Source organism: Anabrus simplex, chromosome 1 (genome assembly GCF_040414725.1).
Source record: "Anabrus simplex isolate iqAnaSimp1 chromosome 1, ASM4041472v1, whole genome shotgun sequence".
Taxonomy (NCBI): Eukaryota; Metazoa; Arthropoda; class Insecta; order Orthoptera; family Tettigoniidae; genus Anabrus; species Anabrus simplex.
Genome location: NC_090265.1, coordinates 444228052 through 444253791, shown reverse-complemented (window position 1 = coordinate 444253791; position 25740 = coordinate 444228052). Strand labels below are relative to the sequence as shown.

General features: G+C 37.8%; 1 protein-coding gene across 3 annotated transcripts in view; it reads right to left on the bottom strand.

Moving 5' to 3' along the window:
- The window catches only part of LOC136856931 (choline/ethanolamine kinase), a 146279-nt gene that overhangs the window by 27257 nt on the left and 93282 nt on the right, over positions 1-25740 (bottom strand). For 2 of the 3 annotated variants that reach the window (XM_067135194.2, XM_067135195.2), the window contains exons 5-6: positions 23434-23550; positions 5769-6036 (exon numbers count right to left, since the gene is read on the bottom strand). In XM_067135194.2, the coding sequence (XP_066991295.2) occupies positions 5769-6036; positions 23434-23550 (385 nt within the window). Of the gene's footprint in view, positions 1-2794; positions 2932-5768; positions 6037-23433; positions 23551-25740 lie in introns of all 3 variants that reach the window. The other variant, XR_011017521.1, reaches the window with a different exon arrangement.

The following is a 25740-nucleotide window of genomic DNA, read 5'->3' as shown; positions in this document are numbered from 1 at the left end:
TAATAGTTTAGTTATAGTAGTGCAGTTAATTTTTAAATATTGTCGCTGTATATTACATGCCCAGTATCTTAATTTTAATCCAATGGCGGAAAGTGAAGAGAGGAAAAGTTTTGGCAAAGTTATTCCCGTTAAGTGACAATCTCAGGACGTTATTTGTTAAGTATGGGAGTACTTTGAATGGAAAGTAAGGTAGAACTGAAGGTGCAGTTAGAGTAAGCAAAACCACTAGTTAAAACAGGAAAAAAGTATGATTGTAAACGGGCAACTGTCGTACAGGAATTATATTTATTGACATTCACACATATTTGTTCTTGCAGCATATACTAATCTTAATTATGCATTACATAAGCTCATGGTTATATTTTACTTTGAATAACTGCTTGCATTCTTTAAACAACATCTTTAATGTTACGTTATTGACTTTGCCGTGAAGAAGCCTTCAATGAGTAATACGACGTGGCAACACTGCGCATAAATATGTATTAAAGTATTGAAAACGTGGAATTTCACATATATTTTAGCACTGACAATACAGGCTTTCAACTGTGAAATTTATTTCATGCAACACTGAGCATCTCGCTCTCTTAAACGCCAATCCTATTTTAGTTCTGCACGGACAATAGTTGCCTGGGAATGCTACCTGTGACTGCTTACTGACAAGTTACCAAGGGATTTTCCAGCATATCTTGCATCATTCTACTCACACTTGGATTGTCGCTGATAAGGTCGATGTCAGGTAGTTAAATCTGACAATGTTTACTGACAACGAAGAGATTTTCATGAGCTGTTTTTGAAGCATAAATATCATAGCATTTCTTGCCCAGTACACGAGTAGGAGGGATGAGAGTGTTTAGATCTCGAGACAAGAAAAAAATGTAGCGGGAACGGACTTTCAGCGAGAGAAACTCCCTGAAAAATTAAACTGCGAGAGCACAATTGTGAATAATAAAAATTGTATTTTAAGTCATTGGAAGGAAAATAGGAAACTAGGGGCGGAAAAGGCAAAAAAAAAAAAAAAGTCACTGATAACCTTCAACAGATTGAAGAATTGACCCCAATAAAACCCTGGTATAATGTAGCATTTTTCACAAAAAAAGAATTAGAAATTTCAACACTAACATAGACTGCGGTGATATAACTTTTTCAAATTATCAATTTCTCGTGCAATTTGTTAGTAAGTCATATTTGGTCCAGGGCTAACCATCATTTTGCAATTAGTACTAGTATTGGTCCAGGGGAAACAAATGCTGAAAAATTATTTCATACACACATGTAAACAAAGTGTAACGTATATAGACAAAACAATGTAGCAAAATTGTACATACCTTAATAGAAAGGGGTTCCCTTGCCTAATACTCAATTTCATGGTATGCCCTCATTTTTCAAGTTTTCTTTGCCTGGTTATCAGGCTGTGATTAATGTAACACATCACTAAACTTTTGAAGTTATGCTTTAAATCAGTGATCTCTAAGCAGCATCCATTTTAACAATAAATTATAGATTACTATTGCAATGAATAAGTTATTTATTAACATAGCAACTAGAAATTTATTTACCGACATAGCAACGAATCAATTAAACAGCGTGCCCATCCAACGTCCGTCCCTCTCAGTTGGAAGCAGTTGCTAGGAACTAAGTACGTCCCTAGCGATAAATCAAACCGTGATACCTCCGCTGGTGAGAGTTTGGTAAAGATTTACCTTCATTATATCTTCACAGAAATGATGCAGCTAAAGATGTATCTGAACAAAATACACAAGAGTTACATGTACCAGTCATATAACCCGTAACTACATACTCCCAGAGAAACGATCATGTTCAACGTGAAGTGAGAACAGGAAATGAGTGGTAATTAAGAGAGAATTCTACTGCCACACTGGTGAAGTGTTTCAAAGAAACACGCACATCACTCTGACTGAGGATAACACCAATTTTATTCAAGACTAATACAATAATGGAGAAATCCAAGGATGTGCCAAGAGTTCAGAGATAATGATGAAAATATTAACATGAAGTGGTCAATCAACAATCCCAAAATATTCAAATATTGTTATTTGTTACATTATATGTGTATCATTTCTCAAAGTTGGAAGGGATTTTGAAATGCACGTAACAAATATGATAAAGCGGGATAACTTTGGAACATAAAATATGAATCTTTTAAATTTTTCGTGTTTTTTTTATGAGCCCTCATATCCCTACAATTTATTTTGTCAGAACAAGCAATATGTCTAAACATACAATGGCAAGTCAAATTACAAATTGAACATTAAAAAAAGAAAAGAAAAAAAAACCAATCTGCTTTACATAGCACCGACACAGATGAGTCTTATGGCAATGATGGCATAGGAAAGGGCTAGGATGGGAAGGAAGCGACTGTGGCCTTAAAGTACAGCCCCAGCATTTGCCTGGTGTGAAAATGGGAAACCATCTTCAGGGCTGCCGACAGCGAGCCGAACCCACCATCTCTCGAATGCAAGCTGACAGCTACGTGACCAAAACAGCACACCCACTTGATAGAAAAGAAAAAAATCAACCAATCTGTTCTGAAGTGCATTAAAAAAAAAGTTAACAATCATGTTTATATCAAAATAGTCTATTGTAACATTAATGGATTGTAAAGAGATTCAGAGATAGGTTTTAGTGCCAAAAGGAACATACAAGGGAAGATGTTTTAAGGACTAACTAAAGCTCATAGGAAAATGACCATGGTTAAGCAGACTCACAGCCATTAATGGACAACTTCCAAAATAATTTAATAATTTGAAAGCCGCAACCGGATGTGATACTCCACTTCTCTTTAATAGAACTGTCTTTTTTTACTGTGCTCAGCAGTTGATGGGCCCTTAGTTTGCTGGCTCGAGGCGGATGCAGTCAGTCCCTCCAACCCAATCGTTGGTACGTTCGTTCATTCGCTCAGCGAACACCGAACTGGGAAATGTAAGCACACAAAAAAACAAAAGGCGAATCGAGACACTCATGCCTCAAAATAGATTCTTGAATAAATAGTATGCTATTGCTGCCAACTTGTCCCAAGGCCTGAAAAAAACAACATCACAGACAGCTCCTCTTCTTTAGGAACAATCCTTCCAATCTGGGCTTCCTGAGACTATCTGCACCAGTATTCATTAGCTTATTTACCCATATATATATAATATTCCTGAATAAGTAAAACAGCAACTTCAGAATGCAACTTAATTGTAACTGGAAGTTAGTATATACAGTACTATACATGAATATCTGAAATATCATTTGGCATAATGTAAATAGGTCTTATGAAAGGAAATAAGAAACTTTTCCAATATGCTTAAGGAAAAAAAAAAAAAAAAAAAGAGAACAAATTTTACATCAGTACCAAAACTCTGCTTGCAACTCATGTTTCTCCCTTGCCTGATTCAGAATATTTTCATGTCAGCCTGCAAAAGACTGCCATTTATCAAGAACATTACATTTATATGGGTAACATATCAAATTAAAGGTGTCCAAAAGATTTTCCTGTCAAATGAGGAAATAATGATACAAATGGGAAACAAAAGCAAATAATGAATTATTCATTGCAGTATCTTACCTGATTGTTAAGATGAAAATAAAATTCTATGTTCAAAAATGTTTGTACTCTGCTTTAGAATGTCAAAGGCCTTTTCCAACCAGAACTTCTCACAGACAAGAAAAATGCCCTGTTCTTTCATTAATAAGGGAATAAAAAACTAGCTCTTCAAGGGAAACTCAGTTGCGATAAAAATTAGGTGTAGAACTTTCCTTATAAGAGCTATGCACCACAATTACAATACCTACTGAAGCCACATGTTCCTTTCAATTCATTCAACCTTATATGCAGGTATTAACAATGCCTACACAACTTTAAAAAAAAAATACAAACATAAACCAATCCCGCATACTAGTGGCTTAACTCAGCAGTAGGGAATGACACTCCTTCACTCCATAACCAAAGATTTTTTTCTGACAATTCAGCTATGGTAAGCGTGAAGAATACTATAGAAGATATCCCCCTTCTCTAAATTCCCTTATTCAATTATGGCATGTTTTGTAAATGCCAGAAACATTTACGTCAAGAATCAAAGCTAATTTCAAAGAAATTTGGCAGTTTGACATTCTAAAACTCTTCACAATAACAGATGTTTTCTGTGTATTAGAATGTGACATGTTAATCCCAAACTCACACATCTGGATTTGTATTCTGTTTGATTGATGATGTTACTGGCTTTATGACCCATTAACTATTTTTTACTGTTTTTGGAGATGCTGAAATTTTGTCCCACAGTTCTTTTGTGTGTCTGCATGTACTGACAAGGCTGGCATATCTGAGCACTTCCAAATATCACTGGACTCAGGTGGAACCTGCTAACTTGAGCTCAGAAAGTCAGTGTTCTCACAACCTTTTTTAAAAATGTTGTTCTACAATTTGCTTTGTCACACCAAAACAAATATAAATTTACACATTCATGACAAATATTTCAGGTTCCCTACAGGAATCAACATCTATTGGTATATCAACAAATATGTGTTATGGCAATTATGAGCGGAAAGGGCTAGGAGTGTGAAGGAAGAGGCTGTGGCCTTAATTAAGGTACAGCCCCGGCATTTGCCTGGTGTGAAAATGGAAAACCACATAAAACCATCTGCAGGGCTGCTGTCAGTGGGGTTCGAACTCTATCTCCTGAATGCAAAGTCAGCTGTGCAATCCTAACTGCACAGCCAAATCGCTCTGTTCTGAGCTACTCAGCCAGGCTCCTATTCCATAATCATTCCCTGAATCTTTTAATGCACTTCCTGAAGACTTCTTCCTTTGCAAACAAACAGAGAATCCTAATTTTATAAAATTAATGACAAGATGGTAAGAGTATTCTCTATTACTAACGCAGCAGCTGTTCCCATGGGATTAACATGAATATGAGCAATTCATCTCATGTAAACCTGTCAAACTAATGGTTTATTAGAACAATCTGCCTCATCCCTTTTCAGAAGCTACATTTTATTGAAAGAAACTACTTTCAAATTTGTTTTTTTGTATGCCAACCAATAACAATCATCACACCAAACACTGTCTAGAAAAGGACAATGTCATTTAAATGTACAAACACATGCAGTAACTTAAAATGAAAGTGACTGTGAAACAAGAAGAAAATGAAAATAAGGTTCCTAGAAGGAAACCATAATTTAATTTCATCAATTGTGTAATGTTAAAAACATTTGAGCTCATTAAGTCTTTAGGCTGATAATTTCAAGATTGAAAAAGCCTAAAGACTTAATGAGCTTAAATGTTTTTAAGAAGAAAATGGTGAACAATGTAATGAGAATGTGTCACTGGCTAGCTTAGAACTGAAAGAAATTCCATTACAAATCATAAAATAACTTAGGCTGATCAATCTGGAAAGAATGACAATATCTCAAGCAGCAGAAACACTGAATAAACCTCTGAAAGAATAAATGTGTCCATCCTTCAATTTATGTCTGTTCTAGACCATTTAAATGAAAGTTTTAAAAATCATGCCAAAAGGAAAACAGGTGCTCGTAAAAGATTAACAGTACGACAGGAACCTTCATGCTGTTTTAAAGACACCTAACATAATTTGAAGAGCATTACAGGTCTCCCCAGCAACTTTGGGAGATTTTAAAGAGATTTGTGTTTAGAAGAAAACAGCATTCAATACAGCCAAAAAATGAGATGGACATATTTATAGCAACTATATCACTGTAAAGAGTATATCAAATGCAAACCCTTACTATCCCACTTGTCACCGTCTTACCTGTTGTTCTTTGGAAGGATATCTACTATATTCGACAGAGTAGAATGGATGCCTTTCATATGTGTAATCATATGTCCACTCAAGGAAATGATTGGCGATGTCAAAACCACGGTAGTTGTACGAACAGTACTCAAAGTCAATTATTACCAGTCGGGGGTCATTAAGAGCCTGTTGATCAGTCATGTTGTCACAATGAAGAAGGATGTTTCCTTCCTGCATGTCATTATGACAGAATACAACAGGTGACTGTACTTGACAAAGGAATTTCCTGCAAAGAAGAAAAAATATATCAAAGACATAATGATTTCACAGGTTGATTGGTAAAATTTAATGAGAAGATGAAATCAAATGGATTTTATTTCCTACAATGCTGAGAGCACAAAGTTTCATGTACACTGTTTCCTTTCCAAGTGTATCTACCACCTACTGACTTTGCTGACCTCCCTTCTGCTCATCTAGTTTCCCTCCAAGTAACAATGTCTATGCCTAAATTTTTCAATTCATGAATCAAAATACTGCTGTTTAACATTGTGGTCTGTGTAAATGTCCTTCAGAATATGAATGTTTGATGTAGTGAATTTAATTTTCTTAGTAGAGTTTCAACTGTACCTGGTGTACTCTCCAGATGTGACTGTCCAATCTGGTAATGATAGCTAGGCTATGTTTAGCGTACATTTTCTAGCCTCCCTCTCATTCAGGGGGAGTAGAGTGGACAGGACAGCTTAGTCACAAGTACAGAGTACACACTCAACTCAACACTAGAAAAGCAGAAAGGGTCAAAATGACAACCACCTTAAATTTTTCTTAAATACTGCCCGCACTCTTGTATAATCCTCTTCAAATATCTCTAGTTTTCAGATTTTGTCCTGTTTATGGTGATGTATCGCACCCAGCAAAATGTTTACATTTCCACTCCTATTATAACGTCCAAATTTCAAAGTGTCATCGTTTAAGAAGCCTATCTTGTGGTCAGTTGAAATTTCTTCTGAGGACGAGAACACAGTTTTCTGTGAAACGTTAAGAATTTCACCTTATTTTCTTGACACGGCATAAGCCCAAATGCCTATACAGTATCATGTGTAAAAGAAATTTTTTGTGTGTGATCCACTTAGTTCTATAAACATTGGTGTTTAATGTTTATTTCTAGTGAATGAGTTTAGTGATATTTATTTAGATTTTAAATTGGTAGTTCCACAGGCATTTGATAGATTGAGTGTTGTAGATTAGGTCTTACTCTGTTTCGATTCTGGGTTGGGAGAAAGAAATAATATTACCTCTTTTAAACTTAAATATTGATAGGCTTGTTGATAGGATATTTACAAAGACAGGATATGATAAGGAGTTTTAACCTTAACGATGATACGGAAGTCAAGAGTCCCTAATATATGTTAATGTCTAAGCTATTAAAAATAGTCAATCCAAATCAGAATAGAGTCCCACGAATATTTAAATCCTTTGAATCAAAAACTTCCCTTATCTCACTGAATACTGAGCCTGCACTTGCCCCTCCAAACAATCCCCCTTCCACATTAACAGACTTGTAATGCTCCGCCTACCTCCACTTCCCCTCAGCATTCCCCTTCTCTATCACATCGACAGAACACGAGGAGTAGGAACTCCAGACAGACCAACGCTGCTAATACAGTAAGATAGACATAATTACGGCGAATGAGTAAGTACCCGCTTTACATAATTCTTGGACATAAATATACGATTTAAACATGCACACGTAAAACTCGTTTTTTTGTTCCTTTACAGTATAACCACATTCTTTTCCTTGGTGTTCTGCATCTTCTAGAAGGACTACATTTTCACGTGACAATCAAACATACCCTTCAAATACTCTGATATACTTGTCTCAAAAGCAGCTTCAACCAGCACATCAACATCTTTTTGCATTGCTTATAACATGATAATTTTTGGATTAATCAACTTTTAACATTCGCCTTTTCTCTTGAAAACTTGTGTTGACAACTGCCCCAAGCAAGTATATGCTGAATTTTCTTACGAAGAGGATCCACTTCAGTAGCAGACCTGTGAGGTTTTTAGAATTTTATATGACAAATTTTCTTTAGGACAAGATTTTAAAAATTGTTTACAATGATTTTAACATGTGTTGTACATGTCATGCCCCAACATCATATTTTATAACTACTATTCCTTAGTGTTAATACCATACGAAATCACAGTTCAATTTTTATAAATTATAAATGTCAATGTCCTCTAAAAATGTTTGTTTTAAGATTAAATAAAGGCTGATGATGCCCAATAAAAGAAGGGTGAAACATGTCCCCCAAAAATTTAGAATTTCTATATTTAACCACATAACGTGGTATTAATTGTACTGAATAGGTGGGGTAATAAAATTAATCCTTTTATAAACTGAGATTGTAGACCTTCATATTTAGTTTTCTTCTGACTCTGAAATACCATTCTTATCATAGTCGGTACGGTAAAACCGAGTAGAACATAATTGATCGGAAATTGTATTTTCTATAACTTATGTAGTACTTTTTGATAGGACCAATAACACAAGTACTTAAAAATTAAATTTTAGGAGCCTACCCCTAAACTACAATTTCATCCAGGGTCAATAAAATTGTTTATAGCTTAGACTGTACTTCCTTGTTTCCCCGACTCTATATACCAATTTTCATTAAATTCATGAATATCTCTTATCATAGCCGGCACATTAAAAATGTATGACAAATGATCGGAAATTTAATTCTATGTAACTTTAGTTATGTAATATTTATCGATAGGCTCAGTAATAATATTGAGAATTAAATTTTAGGCCTTCTTCCAAACTACCATTTCACTCAGCGTGAATAAAATTAATTATAGCCTAGATTGTAGTGGCTCATCCTCAGACTTTACATACCGATTTTTATTAAATTCTCTTCAGCCGTTTTCTCGTAATGCGTGTACATACAGATAGAAACTAGGGAAAAGTAAAAAGTTCATTTCCTTGTTACTGTGGACATGACTGATACAGAAATACCATTATTTTCAAATTCTGAGCAATGTACAAACAAAACTTGTTTTATATATATATGATGAAACGGGAATGCCCTACGAGCATTCACGTTTCATTCATTTATTAAGAGGAACTCGCTAACACCCGGCCGTAAGCATTTAAAACTTGCGCCGAGCGCACAGGCATTGTGGGAACTGCAAGCAAGCTCGCGCTGTTCCAGAACACCGGCCAAGGTCAAGCGACGTCACGCAGAAGGTTCTTTCGTGTTCCATAGCATTGCAGCATGAACGAAATGTGATATCAATATTTCAATAACGTCACCTTGCAGGCAGGAATAATGAACGCTGTTAGCCGAAATTTCATGTCAATCGGTGTAAAGATGGCCAAGATATAAAATTTTCTTGGGGCCCACAGGTGTAGCCACGCCCACCGACCTTCGGCAATATAAGCGAATCGCCAACCTGGGGTAAATCGGAGAGTGTGCAGTGTGTGCTCTGTGTAGCTGCAGTGTGCCGTAGGCGGAGAGAGCGAGAGGAGTCGACAGTAAGCCGTGAGCTCAGTGTGTGTGTGTGCAAGTAAGCACGTCGCGATATAATTCGTCACTCGGTCCGGCTGTGTACTTGAGTTCGGAAACGTTAGTGTTGGAAGCCTTCTCCGTGGGCTTGAACTTTGTGCATGAACAAAAACGTAATTTCGTTTTTATCAGTCTGTACGACTGGGCGATTATATTTTGTTTGTGGACTATGAATGTGCGTTATGAACTCTGCTAGCCTTCATTTCATTTAAAGACTGTGTGAAAACAGCGATAATGTTTCTAGCATAAACTATGCCAACCTTGATTTCATTTAAAGACTGTGTGAAAACAGCGATAATGTTTCTAACATAAACTGTGCCAGTCTTCATTTCATTTAAAGACTGTGTCTATCCATTTTTCGGAACTGTGTTCGTAATAAAACTGTGCCGACATTCCCTCTTAAAGACAGTATTAACTTGTGGAATACGGTATCGTCATTTCTTTCCGAGGGACCATGCCAATTCCCATCATAACCTGTTCAGAATCACGTATGATCTTAAGTGTCAGTGATAATCTTCTGAAAATTACGACATAACAGAACTTGGACCGTCGTTTATTTCAACAAGTGTGTGAATATTATGCTCATGGTGTACAGTGCAGAGACTGTACCCGCTGAATTTAATTTTCTTTGTGAAGTGCTTAATCACTGCACCTCGGAAGGTCCTAGATTGTTTTCGTTTGTTTATTATTCCAAATACGATAATTCCTTCCATCTTATTCTCATGGAACTGTGACTGACTTTATCCTTGTTGCTAAAGCGCGTTCAACATCACTGACTGCGGGAACTATTTCGGTGTGCTTCGCCTTAGAAAGGTGTCACACCAGAGTCCCATGACGTCCGATGCGGAAGCTCCACATTTCCCCGTTCCTGCCTCAGGTTCGAGTAGCTATCAACACTAATACAGAGAAAACACCAACGACGGAAGACAACGCCGACGCCAACCGCAAGACGACGCGGACGCCGCAGGACGACGTCCCCTCCACGCCTTCAAGGACAACCCCACGATTCAGCTGTAAAAGGTGACATAATTCTTTGCATATCTATTGAATAAACTGAAGGATCCACTTTAATCATAAAATTTTTTTTTCACTACCCTTTCTCTCACTCTCTTAGCATGGGCCGTACACGCCTTGTCGTTTCTCATGCTCTCCGAAAATCTGAAGTACAGGCGTTCCTGTTTCAATATATATATTACCAGAGGTGAACATAAATACCACAAGTCAACCAATTTATCTAAAAAGTTTCCAAATGCAGTTTCAATATAATTTTCTCCCATTTGAAATTCAAACACAAAACCCCAGTTAATTTGTTTGTGGAAGGATGGAATCCATGCCCAGGGTTACAGGCGAAGACCTTAACAGCATCTTTGGCAGAGAAGGAAACCTTCGGAATGGCGGAGATGGTGGATGAGGCAACCAATCCTCCCTGGGGATAATTAGAAGAGGACACACTGCCTTGTGGAGAAGAGGGATCTTCAAAGGCTAAGGAAGTAAATTGCAAGTAATCAACTTCATTTTCCGTATCAAAATTTAATCACTAAGTTTTACAATATTTAAAATTCTTCCACCGTTTTGATACTTTTTTTTGCCTTTTGGCAAATTTTTTATTTGTCAACAGTACATGTTTCGTTCCTTATTTAGGAACATCCTCAGCTGTTATTGTAGCTTAGGTGAATTGCTAAGATTTTAAACACGTTAATTTGCAGGTACATTGATTCACTTAAAAACTACTAAAAATACCAATTAAATTAAATGATATTAAAAACAATGTAGGGGTTAGTGTGTTAATGATATGAGAACGGATGATTACATAGTTGGATGTCATGGAAAACTCTGTCGTCAAACTGGGTGATGACACTGACAGTGACAACACTATGCAAGGGATCAAAGCCGTCATAGACAGTGAGAAATTTTATGGTCAGTTTGATCTTTCCTTACAGTTATTTTATTTCTTAACAAGTTGGTTTATCTATGTATTTATTTTATTATTAACAATTTTATTATTTTTATTTATATTTTTAAATGTTTGCATGTGTTTATTTAGCACAACAGAGCTTGCCTCAGCGAGACAGCGTATGTTTTCATGAATGCTAATAGCGTTCCTCACACGCATTTGCAGCAGTAGGGAGAGACAGCTTCTTGTGTTTACTCCATCTCGCAAGTACGCTGGGACAGAGTACTGAATATTTGTAGTGTAGTTATTGTACAAGTTGGTTTCCTGGTTGCACTAGTCATGAAATCTTTGTGTAGTATACATTATTACCTCCCGCAGACATATATACATGCTTCTATTCATAGAGTATGCTATTTTATTTCTGTTGACATTTCCATATTATTTCAGGTTTCTTTGAAGAGATAAGAGAGGCAGATGTAACGACTGTGGGTGAACAGGAACTGAGGAAGATGAGGGAATGGATAGAGTTTGAGGGAGATAAGACTTGTAATGGAGGACAGGAATGTAGATAGGTCCTCAATCAATGTACAGAATATGGTAAGTGGGCAAGAGGGAGGGGAAGGAAGGGGAGAAGTTGTGAAAGATAGGTGGGCTAATGTTTTAAGGTCAAGGAAAACAAGAACTAAGGGTTTTCCTCAGGCAGTAGGCACAGGACAGGTATCGGCGAGGAATCTGTACGAGTCACTGCAGGAAGATCAGTAGAGGGAAAATGGAGATTAGTTAAGTGTTACAGAGAAGGGGTGGGGCCAAAGGAAAGGGAAATGTGGGAGTACAGGAAAGGAAAAGAAAGGTGGAACAGGGTAGTGAGAGGGAGAAAAGAAAAGTGGGTTCTGCAGGTGTCAGGTAAGTTAAGGGAGACCAGGAGAGAAAGGGATCAAATGATGAGGGTGGGGTTGAAGCTCTGGGCATGGGCGACTCAATTGTCAGGTATGTGGGGAAAGTGTGTGGAGGAAAGGGAACCAGTGTAGATTGTTATACAAGAATTAGGTTAAGGCAGATGTTGAGGCACATAGAAGGGATGAAGGAGGGTAAGGAGAAGGTGATACTTTTCCACGTTTGTACCAATAACATAAGGCAAGCACGAATATGTACCAACATAGTTGGGGATGTGTGGGATCTACTTACAGCAGCATGGAAGAAGTTTAAGAAAGCAGAAAGTGTTATCAGGAGGGATACCGACTGTAGGGTAACTGGGGATTTAAACAAGACTTTGGAAAGGGCATGTGGAAAATTGTGAGCAAGATTTGTAGATCCTAATGGGTGAGTAGGATATAGGGATCTACGCTCAAATGGCCTTCACTTAAATCACAATGATGTGTATAAGTTAGGAAGTTTGTTTAGAAGGGTTATAGGGAGGTACACTCAGGGAAACTGTATGGATTAAGGAGTAGTAATAAGGATACAAGGGATCTGGAAGTCAAGTAGGGATGACATAAAAATGTTAGTGCTGAACTGTAGAAGTACTGTAAAGAAAGGAATAGAAATAAGTAATTTAATAGATATATACTTTCTAGATCTTGTAATATGAGTTGAATCATAGCTGAGAAATGATGAGTGCAGAAATGTTCTCACGGAACTGGAGTGTTTATAGTACACATAGGATAGGAATGGTAGGAGGGGGAGTGTTCATTCTGTTGAAAAAAGAATCTGTAAGCTACAAAAAAGTTCAGGATGACAAAAATGAAATGATAGACAACTTGATGTTTTTGGAGTGAACAGACCTGGAAAGGGTGAAGCAGATGCTGATTCAGAATTATTTGACAAGATAATCAGCTATGTGGAAAACAATACAGAAGGGAAAGGGATTGTAGCAATGTCAATTGGAAAGTTAACGTGAACGACATGAAGCATGGCCAACAAATGGCAAATAAGTTAATCTGGAAAGGAGAGGTGAATCAGAAAGTGATGGAACCAACTAAAGGGAAGAATATTTTGGACGTGGTGCTCAACTGGGAGAGTGTGTGTGAGAATGTACAGACAGCAGAAAGTATGTAAAGATTGTTGGTTATAAAGATAATGTCCAGAGAGAGAAGGAGGTAAAACAAGAGGAGCTCTACAGAGAAAGTAATACAGGGTATTATTAGTGATCATGAAGCTGTTTCTGTCGTAGTTAAAAATAAATGTGATGGAAAGGAAGGTCTTAAAAAGTAGGACTATTAGGCAGTACCATATGGCTGATAAAGCAGGCATGAGTTTTTAAAAGTAACTATGATCGGTGGAAAACAGTCAAAAATGTAAACAGACTCTGGGATGAGTTTAAAGCAACTGTTGAGGAATGTGAAAACAGGTTTGTACCTTTAAAGATGGTAAGGAATGGTGAAGACCTTCTTTATTATAATAGAGAAATAAAGAGACTAAGAAGGAGGTACAGATTGGAAAGCAATAGAAATGGCTGTGGAAGTAAGGAGAAATTGAAGGAACTTACTAGGAAAGTGAATCTAGCAAAGAAGTCAGCTAAGAATAACATGACTGCAAGCATAATTGGCAGTCATACAAATTTTAGTAAAAAAAAGGGAAGGGAATTTATGGGTACTTTAAGGCAGAAACAGGCTTCAAGAATGACTTTTTACAGATCATCATTGAACAAGGGGAGTGTGTGTGTGTGTGTGTGTGTGTGCGCGTGTGTGTGGATGTACAGAAGGCAGAAATATTCAGACAACAGAATAGTATGTAAAGATAGTTGGTTATAAAGATCGTGTTCAGATAGAGGAGGTGACTAATAATACATGAAGTACTGAAATGAAAATGAAATGTCGTATGGCTTTTTTTAGTGCCGGGATATCCCAGGACGGGTTCGGCTCGCCAGATGCAGGTCTTTCTACTTGACACCCGTAGGCGACCTGCGCGTCGTGATGAGGATGAAATGATGATGAAGACAACACACCCAGCCCCCGTGCCACTGGAATTAACCAATTAAGGTTAAAATCCCCGACCGGCCTGGAATCGAACCCGGGACCCTCTGAACCGAAGGCCAGTACACTGACCGTTCAGCCAATGAGTCGGACATGAAGTACTGAAATTTACCTATGATAACAAGGCATTTACAATAAGATACAAAAGTTGAAAACTAGAAAAAAAAAAAGCTAGAACTGATAAGATTTCTGGATATACTAAAGACAATGGGTTGGGTTATGGTACCATACCTGAAATACTTATTTGATTACTGTTTGCAAGAAGGAGCTATACTAAAGGAATGGAGAGTTGCTATTGTACCATAGCCTGTGTATAAAGGAAAGGGAAATGAATATAAAGCCGAAAATTAGAGGCCAGTCAGTTTGATATGCTGCATGTAAGCTTTGGGAAAGCATTGTTTCTGATTTATATTATACATATTTGCAAAATTAATAACTGGTTCGATAGAAGGCAGTTTGGGTTTAGGAAAAGTTTTTTCCACTGAAGCTCAACTTGTAGGATTCCAGCAAGTTACATTAAAACCTTGATTATTTGTTCTAATGCCCGGGAAGGGGTGAACAGTAAATTTAAAAACAAACGACAATCTGGGTTACAAATTTTAATGGGCTTTATTTATTATTTTAAGAAATGCACTCAAGTTGTGTATATAAGTTACATAAGTTTCGGCAATACATTTTATACTCCGCATTTTGATTGTACACATTTTAATTAAGCACAAAAGTCTACGAAGGGTATTACTCCTTTTTTACAAGTGGTCATGTGGTAATGATCACAAGGTTGATCGCACAACTCACATACGCAGTTATTCCCGGGATCGTGAAAACGCTTGTTCTTGCATACTTTGTGGTGGTACCCATGAACAGCTGTTGACGTCACCAAATGTCGGAGGTCTTTGTGTTGGCCCAGGATCTATTTACCATGGTTTCTGTAGTATAAAAAAAGTCCAGCCAAATTTATCTTCGTTTCTTTTGTCTTTCAAGAAGCAGTTTATTCGAGCTGTCAGTAGATGGGAGTCTCATACGCAGTTCTTCTGTAAAGAAACTGTTGACTGTCACAAGAGGTTTCGGTCCTAGATATATCCTGTCCTCCACAGCTTCTCGTGAGCTTGTATACTAACGTCGACTTGGTGCGTTTCGAAACACCTAGAGCGGCTTTCAAGAGTCTTGATTTAACTGCTTCCCAACTCATTAGATCTTATATAGACTTAACTTATCCCAAATAATATCTATTCGGTAGGTTGCGATGAGAACTATTTTTGCACGGAATAAGGTCATAGTGGTTAATGATAATCTGGATATTTCTTTGATGTCAAAAATTGCTTTTCTGGCAGATGCTGCACAGGATTTCATGTATATTCTGAAAGATCTGGCAGTGGTTTGCAGAGTCACTCCCAGGTATTTGAAGCTGTTGACTGTCACAAGAGGTTTCGGTCCTAGATATATCCTGTCCTCCACAGCTTCTCGACTCCCATTGCGGAATGTCACCTGCACAGTTTTTTGGGTGTTAATTTCCATTTTGCTTTCTTGCGCCCACTTCTCAAGTTGGTTTATGGCTCTTTGCAGGTTGTGGGTGGAGTTCGATCCAATGACCATGTCGTCCACATATATGTAGATTTTTGTATCTTTCGTCTCTTGCCTAATCATCTGTACATCGTATGTGGCGATATTAAAGAGTAGGGGGCTTAATAGGTCAGGCTACAGGACGCCATTGGTCTGAGTTATTGTTTTCGATGTGGTTGCGCCATCTGTGATCTGAATGAAATTGGCTGTCATTATATTATGGATTAGTGCAGTGAGCTTATCTTTTCCTGTTATTGATTCCAGCTTTGAGATTAGGATACGTCTGTTTAGTGTATCGAAAGCTTTGGTATAATCTACAAAGACTACATGGAATTTTCCTTGAGGATGCCTTAATGTATCTTCTATATCATCAATTAAATTGTTAATGGCAAGGAGAGTGTTCTTGCCTTTTCGGAAACCGAATTGTTCTTCTGGAATCTTGTGTTCTACTTCCTTATAAATTTGCCTTGTGATAATGCTTGTGAGCATCTTCAATATGCAATTTTCCAGGGAAATTCCCCTGTAGGAATTCGGGTCCAATTGATTGCCTTTCCCCTTAAAAAATATGTTAATTGTAGAGATCCTCCATATTTTTGTTATGTTGCCCTCTTTTAAGCATAGGTTTAACATATCTGACTGCTTGAAGCAATAACATAACTAATAATAATCTTATTACTGATAACTGAGCCTTTGATAAGTTCATTATATATGCCATCGGGACCTGGTGCCTTCTTGTCTATTAGACATGTTATTGTCTTGTATACCTCTTCTGTCGTGAAGGTTTCAGTTTCTGCTAGGCATGTCTTCATATTCATCGGTTCATATGCAGTGTTTGTTTTATCAATGTTGAGAATGTTGTTGAAATGTTCTTCCCAAACTGCTATGTCTATTTTGCTATTGCTCTGAGATTTCCGTGGCCTCAATGCCACGTTCGGGTCCTTTCTGACTTCTTCCACCATATTTGTTGCTTCCTTTTCCATGTAAATTTTTTTTTAAATCTTCAGTAGATTTTTATATTCTATTCTGATTTGACTGTAGGATTTTATATGCTCCTAATAAACTATGACTGGATTTGGCTGTATGTAATGCAAGAAGGGTAATCTATCTCTTTTCATAACATTCTGCGTCAAACCATTTGCGAGCTCTTCTCTTTTGACTGTATACCATAGTAGACTGAATCGCTTTTTTCCAGTGTCATGGCAGCTGAATCAATATCATTTCTCTCTATGCGATTATCGAATTCTTTCCATTCTTCTTTCTTCATACGCAGTTTCTTAGCTGTTGAGAGACTTTGATTTATGATTGACTCAAAATTTAATTTAATGGACTTTAACCCTACACTGTATAGTGTAGTGTTTCGCTACGTAATATTCTTCTTCTTCAGTAATACGCTAAAACATGGCAAACCTAGCTATGTACATAATATCTTTGAAATCTGTACTTCCAGAAGTTATGCTACCAGGGGCTAAAGGCAATGATTTTCTCCATCTATATGCTATCTTAGCCTGAGGCAGTTGGACATGTGTCATGGCGGCTGTACATGCATGAGTAGAATTGAAATATAATTCTAGGTGATTCGCTGACGATTGAAGTTTAACAAAAATACTGCACTATCCACAATATACTTATCTTTTATCATAAATGTCTAATAATGTTTAATTTACAATATTTGTTACTAAAAAGTCATGAAATATGAGTGACAGTTTTGCTACATCATGCAGCTAAGTACTTTAAGTACTTATTGATAGTGTTCTACTTAATGATTATTTCATCCATGCTGCAAGAATTAAGTCCAAATAATAATAATAATAATAATAATAATAATAATAATAATAATAATAATAATAATAATAATAATAATAATAATAATAATAATAATAACCATAATAATAATAACAATATGTACTGTATTGTAATTTATATTGCATTTTCTCAACATGGATTTATTTACCTTTATCAAATATATTCGTAATTCCTTTTGACATAAATATCTTATATCTGGGGAACATCTGAAAATTTGTGTTATGGAAGTTAGCTTGACAAAAGTGTAACCCTAGCAACTCTGCAGGCTGTGATGTAAGGTATGGATGGCTGGCCAGACAATGGTACCTTGGAACCATGTAGGCTGTGGTGTGATGTACGTATGTATGTATGTATGTATGTATGTATGTATGTATGTATGTATGTATGTATGTATGTATGTATGTATGTATGGGTGGATGGATGGCCAAACAATGTTAACCAGCAACCATGCAATCTATGTTTTATGGCTGGTGGTAATCTGAAATTAGCAGCCATTGATGGATGACCATGACCGAGCAGCATTGTGTTTGAAAAAGAATGCAGATTCTTTCAAATGCTATCACATCAGTTGAACTGCGGATATGACCTACCCATTTGAGCAAGCTATTATTTTCCAATTCCTTCAATGCAATAAATCTCTTAATTGTTTAAAAATAATTTTATTAGTTTTCTATGTTATTATAAGTAATAAACAATAATTCTGCTCATATACTGTACTAGGTAACATCTGTACATAAGTAGCCTTCTACGCATGATGTAGCGTTTTTGCACATTCCTGAATTTTTCCAATTTTGCTCACGAGCATGATTAAATACATCAAAAATGTGCTGTCAACGTGATGTTACATATCTAATCTCCCTCTAAGAATATTTTCACGTCAGAGTTTTGGAGCTAAAGAAATTCATGCAGTGTAGGGTTAAGGTACATAAAATACATACCATATACCCTTAAAATGCCGTGCATGAAACCCTCTTTAAAATCAAAATGTAGTCAATGCAACAACAATACATACTAAATATTCACGTAAATTGCCAGCATAAAATGAATAAATTAATTTACCTTATGTCATTCAATCTGCTTTTTTTTTTAAAATGCATTTCTTTTTCTTTTTTAAATTTTTTTTGCACTCTTCTACAATTTATCTTCTCCTTTATGTTCATTATGAGCTTTATAATCACAAGAATGTCTGAACAAGCCCTATCATCTTCTTGCTCCAACTAGTCGCAACAAATGAGGTGTCAAAAGAAAGAGAATTTTCCAAAGAGGCAACAAATCAACCATATTTGCTTGAAAAATGAATGCTTTTTTTTTTGACCAAAATTACGGGCAAACAATTTGGCTGAGTAAATTATTCATGGAATGCAGATATACAAGAATTTTATTTACAGTATATATTTAAATATGAAAGATACATGAAATATATTAGGCCTATACAATACATTTTTAGTCGCTCAAAAACTGATTTAAGCGTACTTTTGGTAATAATAATAATAATAATAATAATAATAATAACCTTATTGGTTTTACATCCCACTAACTACTTTGACGATTTTCGGAGATGCTGAGGTGTCAAAATTATACTCAGAGGAGTTCCTTTACGTACCAGAAAAATCTACAGACAACAGTATTTTTCTTGAAGTATTAAATGCTCTTCTTCCCAGGAAGGTTTGAAACTTGTTGGCGTCGATGGCCTATGCTGTGCTGAACTCTCTTCCATAGTAAATGCACCATTTACCTACTAGATTTGAGCACCGTGCAGTGTAAGGATAAAGGCGGAAACGCACTGTCACCTCACGAGTTCACCCGTATCGTGTCACAATCTAACCTGTCCAAAAAGATGTGCAATACCCTTGCACCACTGGCCTTCAGTACAGACTCAATGCACTTCCCCTACTTGTTCGCCGAGCTACTCTCGTTGCTCGAGAGTGGGGAGCAAACTGGCTCCGAAGGAATTTCGCTCTTGATTGACGATGCCTGGTATAAGCCAATAATCCGCACCAATGAATAATTTGCAAACCCTAATTTTACGAGAGAATTTAGAGAAAAAAGAAAATTACCTTTAATTTGTGTTTTATGTGCAAGAAATTAATCCTACATAATTAATAATAATAATAATAATAATAATAATAATAATAATAATAATAATAATAATAATAATATTTGTTTTACTTCCCACTAACTACTATTTTACGGTTTTCGGAGATGCCGAGGTGCCGGAATTTAGTCCCGCAGGAGTTCTTTTACGTGCCAGTAAATCTACTGCCACGAGGCTGACGTATTTGAGCACTTTCAAATACCACCGGACTGAGCCAGGATCGAACCTGCCAAGTTGGGGTCAGAAGGCCAGCGCCTTAACCGTCTGAGCAACGCAGCCCGGCCTTACATAATTAGCCTGCCCCCGTAGCACAACGGTTAGTGTTATTAGCAGCTGCCCTCAGGGGCTCAGGTTAGATTCATGGTATGTGATTGAAATGGTACATGCAGTTCCACCTCCACTCTGTGTGTGCCTGAAAAGAGCTGCATCACCTCGGGTTGAAGGCACGAGTTTACTTTTTTATCTATTCCCATCCTAATTAATACGTTCACTGCGTATTAACAGAGCGTGACATACCTGCCAACCTGAGCAAAATATTTGTGTGGGACTAAGAGTTGTAATTATCGAAGTTTTGTACTCTGGTAGGACGAGTTCTATCGAACTCGTGGACTTATCCCACTGGTGCCTGGTGCATGACCCGCACGGTGGTTGAAATCGACAAGTAATACTGGTCACCAGACGGATCACAAGCCACGCGCATTGGTAGACTACTCTGCATTATATACTGCAGATAGCAAACAAATGCATTAAGTATGTTACAGACGTAAATATACAGTATTCATATTTACACTTCTCTATTGCAGAATTTGACAAACAAAAATTAAATAATCACAGGAATAGAACCAGCTTTTGGGTGGTTAGGCCGTGTGCATTTTGCAGAGTAAATACTTTGGCTAATTGGGTAGGTCTTGTGATGTTGAAGGAACCACATTTTCGGCCATCAGAAAAAAATATACACTGAATAAAATGGAAATTGCAGCACCCAGAAGTAGTAGTGCTACATTGCTGCAATTGAACATACAGGACGAGTGTTCAGTTGTGATTCGATGATAACACTTTCAGGTCCCACTGACTGCAAGTTTGGACAACAATCAATACAGGATGTGCCCACCACGAGCTGCAATACATTGATGAATTCGTCGAGGCATGGAGTCAGCAAGGCCCTGGATCGCTTCCTGAGGAATTGTGGCCCATTGCCCATGGCCAGTTGCCAACCCATCATGTCTCACACATGCTCAATAAGACTGAGGTCCGAGGATCTGGCGGGCCATTCTAAGGTTGTGATGTCGTGGAGAGCTTCCCTGGAGATGCGTGCAGTGTGAACCCGGGCATTGTCCTGCTGAAACATTCCATTAGCAATGTTCGCCATCATAGGGACAACCACTGGATTGAGTACCCTATCAACGTACTGTCGAGCAGTCATAGTGCCCTCAACAAGCACTAATTATGATTTCACATTAAAGTCAATAGCTCCCAAGACCATAATGCTTAGTGTTGGCCCTGTGTGCCTCTCGACAATAAGATCTGGGCGGCCCCTCTCCCCGGTACGTCGGTGCACACGATTCCGGCGATCACTGCAGGCAAGCCAGAAGTGCGATTCATCACTAAAGACGACCTTATGCCATTCATCGACCCACGTCGATCTTTCTCGACACCAGGCCAGCCTAACACGTCGCTGTTGTGGGGTCAATGGAACACCTTCTGCAGGGACATGGACTCGTAAACCAGCTGCATGTAGGAGATTACCAACTGTTTGTTGTGGAACGTGGGGTGTCAAAGCTGCTCAAATTTGCTCTGTTGCATGGGGTTCCATCCGGACCATCCGAATGATGCGGCGATCCTCTCTCACAGTTGTCTGTCGTGCTGGGCCTGTGCCAGATCTACGAGTGTGAGTACCTTCATTTGACCACTGCTGCCATATACGTTGTACCGTAGATGCCTGTCGGTGAACACGTGCAGCGACAGTCCTTACCGATAATCCAGCCTCACAAAGCCCAATTATCCGAGCCCTCTAAACGCCGACAGTTGTTGATAGCGTGCTCTTCTCTGTCGTCAAGGCACGTTTGACGGGGAACACTTCACTGCACAGAATGCAAGTCAACTACGCTACACCAGAGTCCGTATACTGGAGTTGATTCCTCCGCGACCAATCACGTGGGGAGACATGTAGCAACAATCGTCTGAAACTTTGATCATTTACATACCTACATGGCATTGTTCCATATCTTAAAAATCAACACAAACGACCAATGCCTTCATGGTGGTACAATTTCCATTTTCTTAAGTGTAAATAAAATGATAACAAGCATCGCGATGCAGTCAAAAATGATTACTGCACGTTCTTTCAAGTTCCTTATAAATGTGATGAGGAATATATGACAATTAGAAGTTCTTTCATCTTATACACATATATGATGCAAGAATAAAAACAAGTTCAGTTCTTTTACTGAACATATTGCAGTAGTGGAATGTATTTATTTCAAAAGCAGAACCACTCTTAATTCTCCTGAAAAATTACTGAACAGAAAATACAGTGTCTTACCTCGCATTGAAGTGGTCTTGCTGCTCAAAGATCTCGTAAATGAATTATGACATATGACGACAACTCTGGAGAGGAAATGCGCGGGAAACTGAATACGCATGCGCAAATATGGCTACAGATGAATCTGCTAGTAGACTGCACTTACACGATGTGTGGGATGACAATTAGAGCCTTTCTTACCATGCGGGAAACCTGTGATTTACATTTCCTAGCAACCGTCCCATGACGCGCTAGGCGCGTGCTCCGCACGTGCTTATAAAGTAGCGTCACGCGCCCAGCGCGTGATCCACATTGAACGTGTTAAAATATAAATCTGTTTGGCAGGCATCCTGCTCGTCAGACTTCGTCATACGGTTTGCTTACCTTCCCCTGACATTTGTAATCAGCTAGTCTCGCCCATGTGTTGTTGTCATGAGTACACTGTCCAGTATTATTGTGCGAAATGGCTGGCGATTAAACTTTAAAAAAAGTCTGTCTTTTTGCCAGTTGCAAGAACAACTTTCTCTGACATCAGAGTTTCCAATGTTCTTTGCATCTTTAATAACCCTAAGCTTTCCTATAGCCTTGAGCGAGTGATTACGAGAACCTGTAGCCGTACTTAATATGCAGTTCACACGTAACTTCTACTGCGCAAAGGCGCTACAAAGACGAAGATTGGACAAAGCTGTAGTATAACTTGATCTATTCTTTGAAGTGAAGTGGTACCGGTACTAACCATATTTCAAATAATGGGCACACCCAGTTTCTCTTCACTAAATTCTGGAAAAAATATAGGGGGAGTATTCGCAACTGCAACAACAAAATCAACAGTAAAACAGCAACCATGAAATAACGAACGCTGAATCACTCAATAACTACACCAATGTAGCTTTTCAAAGAAAGAACATGCTCGGGTCAAGCTTCAGAGCATACCTACACGCGAGCAAGGGAAAGAATTTCCATGCTCGAGACAATGGTTGTTTGATTTAGTCATCATGCCATGGTTACTCTACGAGTTTTAGGTTAGTTGCAACACCATTTTACTTCTATTTGTTCCCCTCTCGAACAGCCCGATGTGGTGTGAATGAAATATTGCAAACATAAATTTGAGGATTTTAATGCATTTGTGGGCATTAGAAATCTGAGGGGACCGAAAAAAAAAAAAAAAAAAAAAAAAGTTGTAAACAACGGGAAATATTTGAATATGGGAACGTAAAAGCAAGGTATAACTGTATACAGTATTTCATGTATTTAATATACAACATATACCTTAGCCATTGTGCTTCTTCTCTTAAATTGTAGCTGCTGAGCTTGTCAATACATTTCTTGTTTTCAATATCTCCTCCTTGGAGTTCACTCATGTCAGTCTCCATATTCTGTAGCCACCTGTGTCAAACATAAAATACCAGTGTAAATCATTTTCACGTTTTAAAACTTAAATACACTTATGTAACAGAAATAAAGTGGGCCAACCTATGAAAGAAAAACATTTCAATCAATTTTACTAATCCTAACACCAAGATGGTTCAATATATTACCATGTTAACTCGCATATTAGACTTCCCATTTTTCCCACTTGTACAGCAACAACAACAACAACAAAAAAAAAAAGTAGGCGGAGTCCAACATGCAAAAACCTCAAATTTTGTGTAGTGAACATGTGACTTCTATGCTATAACAAGCTATACATTTTACATGTAAACATTCTACACCATTCTTTAACAAACTTGTTAATGTATTTGAATTCTAATGGCTATTTTCTTTGCAAGGCAGTATTTCTAAATGTAAAAAGACAAATGGTGAACACAACTTTTAGGCCTACATATGAAGTAAATATAGTTGTTTTAGTTACTCATATCATATTTATAATTCGTTTCATCTCATTAATTCCTCTGATGAGGTTGAAGTCAGGAAGGGCATATGGTTGTAAAAACTCTCTATGAAGATTTGTCTCACTTTATACTCGGCCCCATAAAGGAAAGGGATAAGGGTATCGTATTGTCATATTATGCAATATTGGTACAAAAGAACTTAACGGTTAGTCATTTGTGTCTCAGCTGAGCAGTAGGCTTAGCGCACAGTAAACCTGAGTAAACCTTACCACTGTTTTCATTTGAATTATCGTCTTATGCTGCCAACTTCCCTGCTACCGGCGGGTCAAAATTCCAAATGACGTCATATTCACTGCCATCTCATCAGCCAAGCACTGCAATTGAGAGCATTCAAGGTCCTTTCTTTTTGAAACTTTTAAAAATAGTTTGTTCCCAAGTATATGGAGTCCAAACAGTGAGAATCTATTCCCAAATGGTTTCTAGAGATGGTCTCTGATATTCCCACTCGCTGTATGTGTAGAAGTCACTCCTTCCAAATAAAGCCGTGCTGTAGAAAATGCGCCAAACCACCAGCCGATAACTAGCGTATGTATTGTACCGGGAACAGCGGTACGAAACTAAGTCCCCGTAATTAAATTTAAAACTTCGCGTTACGCGCCGGCCCAGCAGCGGAAGACAGACTGGAACAGCAAGGAACAGCTGTGTGTGACGTAGAACAGAGTGACGTCACAGCCTGCCTCCCCCTAACACCGAGAGAGCCTAGATCAGTATGGAATGTTCCTTGAGTTTCTTCGGTTAATAACTTTCCCCACGATAATAACTAGACAAAATTAACCACATCATTGTGTAGCCCGATATCTTATCCCCATTCCTACAAAGTTTGATAAAAATCCGACGAGAGACAACGAAGTCGTGGAGCGAGATGTGAAGGCATGTTTTGGCGTGGATCAGGTATAAATGGAGAGCTGCTTACCTTAGCAGACCAGTGTGTATCGCAGTGGAGTTCGTGCGGCTAGCAGCGAGCGGTTGGCTCGTGGGGACTGCGATACGACGTGAAGCGATTGTCATATTTCGTCGAGTCCTGGACTTTAACTCCGTAGCGTTGAGTGTGGACTTACACAATTTTCTTTACCTCATGAGTGATAGAATTCTGCTACAATGGAGAGTGATATAAATTGTGCTTCATCAAACTCTTAATATTCTCAAATGATTGTTTATTCTGAATGAATGTCTAAGACTTGCGATTATTTTTCCCAGTGCTCATAATTCAAAGTTAATGTTGTGGATAGTGATAGAATTTGGAACAGTCTTTGCTCCTTACGAAGTGATTGAATATAAGCCATAAATGAAAGAAAAGTGATTGAATATTTTGAGAAATCTCACTGACGTGACTGTGTTTTAACTTAGAATTCCTCAAGTGGCAAACATGAACAAGTGATTGAGTACAGAATTAACTTGAACTTAGCGACTACGTCACTAACTTACAATTTCGTGCGTAGATAATTCTCTAAACTGTGTAAATATCTTGTAGATGATGGACTGTAGACTGTGTATTTGAACTGTGCATTTTTCAACTCTACAAACATTCGAACTAAGGACTGGTGATAAATGATCAATCTCACTTTATTTTTTCATTAACATGCGTGAACAAGATTAACTTCACGAGTGAAAGATTCTTATTTCATTTCAATCCAATTGATTTCATTGAACAGTGTTCAGACTCAGAAATATGTCGTGTGGAATA